This window comes from Colletotrichum scovillei, assembly GCF_011075155.1.
Source record: "Colletotrichum scovillei strain TJNH1 chromosome Unknown Contig00002, whole genome shotgun sequence".
NCBI classification, from domain to species: Eukaryota; Fungi; Ascomycota; class Sordariomycetes; order Glomerellales; family Glomerellaceae; genus Colletotrichum; species Colletotrichum scovillei.
In genome coordinates this window covers 1-3,071 of record NW_023336260.1, presented here as the reverse complement: position 1 = coordinate 3,071, position 3,071 = coordinate 1, and the positions used below count along the sequence as shown (strand labels likewise).

Below are 3,071 nucleotides of genomic sequence, written 5' to 3'. Positions count from 1 at the left end.
TAGCGGCATCCCGGAGCGGTGAGTGATGGGATAACCCCGCTGATAGGGCCGATCGTGTCTACCTACCCCAGTTAATACGACCCCCCCTTTCACAGCCGCCTTCTTGAAGAAAAATCGAAAGAAGGAGGTGGGGGGGCGGGCGTCCGCTCAAGAAGTTCTCCACGGGACCTTGCCCTGTTGACCTTCTCCCGTCCCCGGCCCCGGGTCTGGGAAACTGCAACAACGAGAAAGGCAGAGGGAAGGGGAACTCGTATTCTTTCTCTTTTTTTTCTCCTTTAGTTCAAAAGTCGACTTGGTTCCTGGTTCCTGGCAAGTTTTCTTCTTAGGCGAGGAACTAGGACTCGACTTCAATCTCCTCAAAGGTTTCCACCATCCACCTCTTCATAGTCCACCAACGATTATTTGATCATTATTATCCGAGCCTTCTCACCATCGACTACCTTGCAGCGAGAGAGTCAGTAAACGAGGGTATCACTATCCTTTCGGATAGAAGACAGCCTGATTGGCTTACCCAACATCGCGCCCCGGCCCCTGAGGACCCCGAAAGAGAGCCAGACGTCGCCTGTTCCGCTGACTACGGCTTCGGGGGTAAGTAGCCTTACTCAATCTCCGCCGTAGCTCATCTCTTATGTTAAGCTTTCGCAAAGCCGGCCCAGCGCCCGGTTTCCTTCAACGCACATCAGCAAGCTTCAGCGGGCGGCTGAACCGCAAGTCTCGCCTACGCTATCTCAAAGCATCGCACTCTTGCCGCCGCGCCCTACTCCGTATTCCGCCGCCTTATTCGGGCTCTGGGGGGGATCCCCTGCTCCAGATCGTGCGAGCAAAGGCTTGAGAGCGCAGACCGGGCATGGGGCCAACCGACTAATCTTGTCAAAAAAAAAGTTCAGACTGAAGGTCCGCCAAGAACTCTATCCGATTACTCGTTGCTGTTCTAAGCCCGTTTTGGGTTGAAGGTTGAAGGGGAGACAAACGAACATATAAGTTACGACTTGGACGCCTTTCACGAAGTTCCACGCTTTTCTTTTCGCTGTTTAGACTTGTTCTGTACACTCATTTTTTGTTTGTTGTTTCGTCACTTTTCTTTACTTTCTTTTCCTGTTTAGTCTCTTTTTCTTTCTTTCTTCGAATATCGGTCACTCTCTCACTCTCACTCTCGGAAACCTGAAAGCCCGTGGAACGATGAAGGCTCCCACGACTTGGTCGATCTTGGCGGCCGCCGCCGCTCTGCACCAAGGCGCCGTCTCGGCACTGAGCGCGGCGGAATGGCGGTCACAGACGATATACCAGGTCATGACGGACCGATTCGCGCGGACGGACGGGTCGACGACGGCGAGGTGCGAAATGTCGGATCAGACGTACTGTGGTGGTTCGTGGTTGGGCATTGCGCAGCAGTTGGATTACATTCAGGGTCTCGGTGCGACGGCTATCTGGATTTCGCCCTTTGTGAAGAATGTCCAGGGCAAATCCCGTGACGGGTGAGTTGATGCCTTTTCTTTGCAGTCATTTTGAGTTGAGGCCCAGGAAGTTGTGCTCTCATGAGAGTTGATAAACAGCTCAAAAGCGAACACTCAACCCAGCTCAGCATATGGGAAACTCTTACTAACACAGCATCAGCGAATCGTACCATGGCTACTGGGCGCAGGACATCTGGGAGGTCAACACCTCGCTTTGGAACCGCCGAGGATCTCATCTTCCTCGCCGATGCCATCCACGCCCGTGGTATGTACCTCATGGCCGACGTTGTCACAAACCACATGGCCTGGCTCGGTCCCGGCAATACGGTCGACTACTCCATCTACCGCCCTTTTTCCAACGCCTCAGCCTACCACACGCCATGCGTCATCGACTATTCCAACCAGGACTCGGTCGAGAGATGCTGGCAAGGTACTGACGCCGCTTCGTTGCCGGATCTTCGCACCGAGGACCCACGCGTGCGCCAGGTCTTCAACGCCTGGATCAAGCGCGAGGTCCGCCGCTTCGGCTTCGATGGCCTGCGACTCGACAGCGCAAAGCACGTCGAGCCGTCCTTCTGGCCAGCGTTCGAGGCCTCGGCCGGCGTCGCCGCCTTTGGCGAGGTCTTCCACGGCGACCCTGTCTATGTGGCCCCGTACCAGGACGTCATGAGCGGTGTTATGAACTACCCCGTGTACTACTGGCTTACCCAGGCCTTCCAGTCGACGACGGGCAGCATCTGGAACCTTTCCAATGGCATCAAGACGCTCATCGCAACGGCGCGTGACCTGACTCTGTACGGGGGCTTCCTCGAGAACCACGACCAGCCCCGCTTCCTGAACCACACCTCGGATCGCACTCTCCTCAAGAACGCGCTGACCTTCAGTCTCCTTATGGATGGCATTCCCATCATCTACCAGGGTCTGGAGCAGGGTTCAACGGCGGCGAGACACCGTACAACCGCGAAGCGCTGTGGCAGACGGGTTCAACACGCAGTCGGAGCTCTATCGCTGGATCTCCAAGTTCGTGTCCCTGCGCTCGACGCTGGCGGCGCTGGATGGCGGGTACCTCTTTTACAAGTCCCAGCCCATCCACACGGACGACCACACCATTGCCATGCGCAAGGGCTTCGACGACGGGCAGGTTGTGAGCGTCTACTCAACGTCGGCACCAACCGCACCTACAGCGTGTCTCTGGCCCAGGAGGACACGGGTTTCCGGCCGTGCAAGCTGATCCTCGAGGTCGTCCAGTGCCGACCCTACGTGACGGATGCGACAGGCGTGCTCAAGGCGACGAGCGGGAGCGGGGAGCCGCTCGTGTTTGTTCCGGCAGACAAGGTCATGGGGACGGGTATCTGCGCAGGTGGCATAGGCAAGCGTCCTCCTCCTCCCCCTCCCCCTCGTCGTCACAAGCCTTCTCCTCCACCTCCACCTCCCTCTGGGACATCCACCGCAACTGCTGCCCGCTTCTCCACCACGCGCCTCGCTGTTGAGAGTACCGATTATAACTTAGATTCTATAGGACGTTTTAATAACATCACTTTGTCGCCTTGCCTGACATCCCAGCTTTGATACGTGTTCCGAAAATTCGAAACTAAAAGAAACAGCAGACTTTACATG

At 56.4% G+C, this 3,071-nt stretch overlaps 1 protein-coding gene across 1 annotated transcript; it reads left to right on the top strand.

The window, feature by feature from the left end:
- Nucleotides 1-690: 690 nt before the first annotated feature.
- HER10_EVM0009274 (alpha amylase) lies at nucleotides 691-3,023 on the top strand (the record flags this gene model as incomplete). The annotated part of the gene is made up of 2 exons (XM_035478765.1): nucleotides 691-1,475; nucleotides 1,615-3,023. Exons 1-2 carry the CDS (start codon nucleotides 1,451-1,453, stop codon nucleotides 3,021-3,023), a joined length of 1,434 nt encoding a protein of 477 aa, XP_035337522.1. The 5' UTR covers nucleotides 691-1,450.
- Between the last annotated feature and the right edge of the window lie 48 nt (nucleotides 3,024-3,071).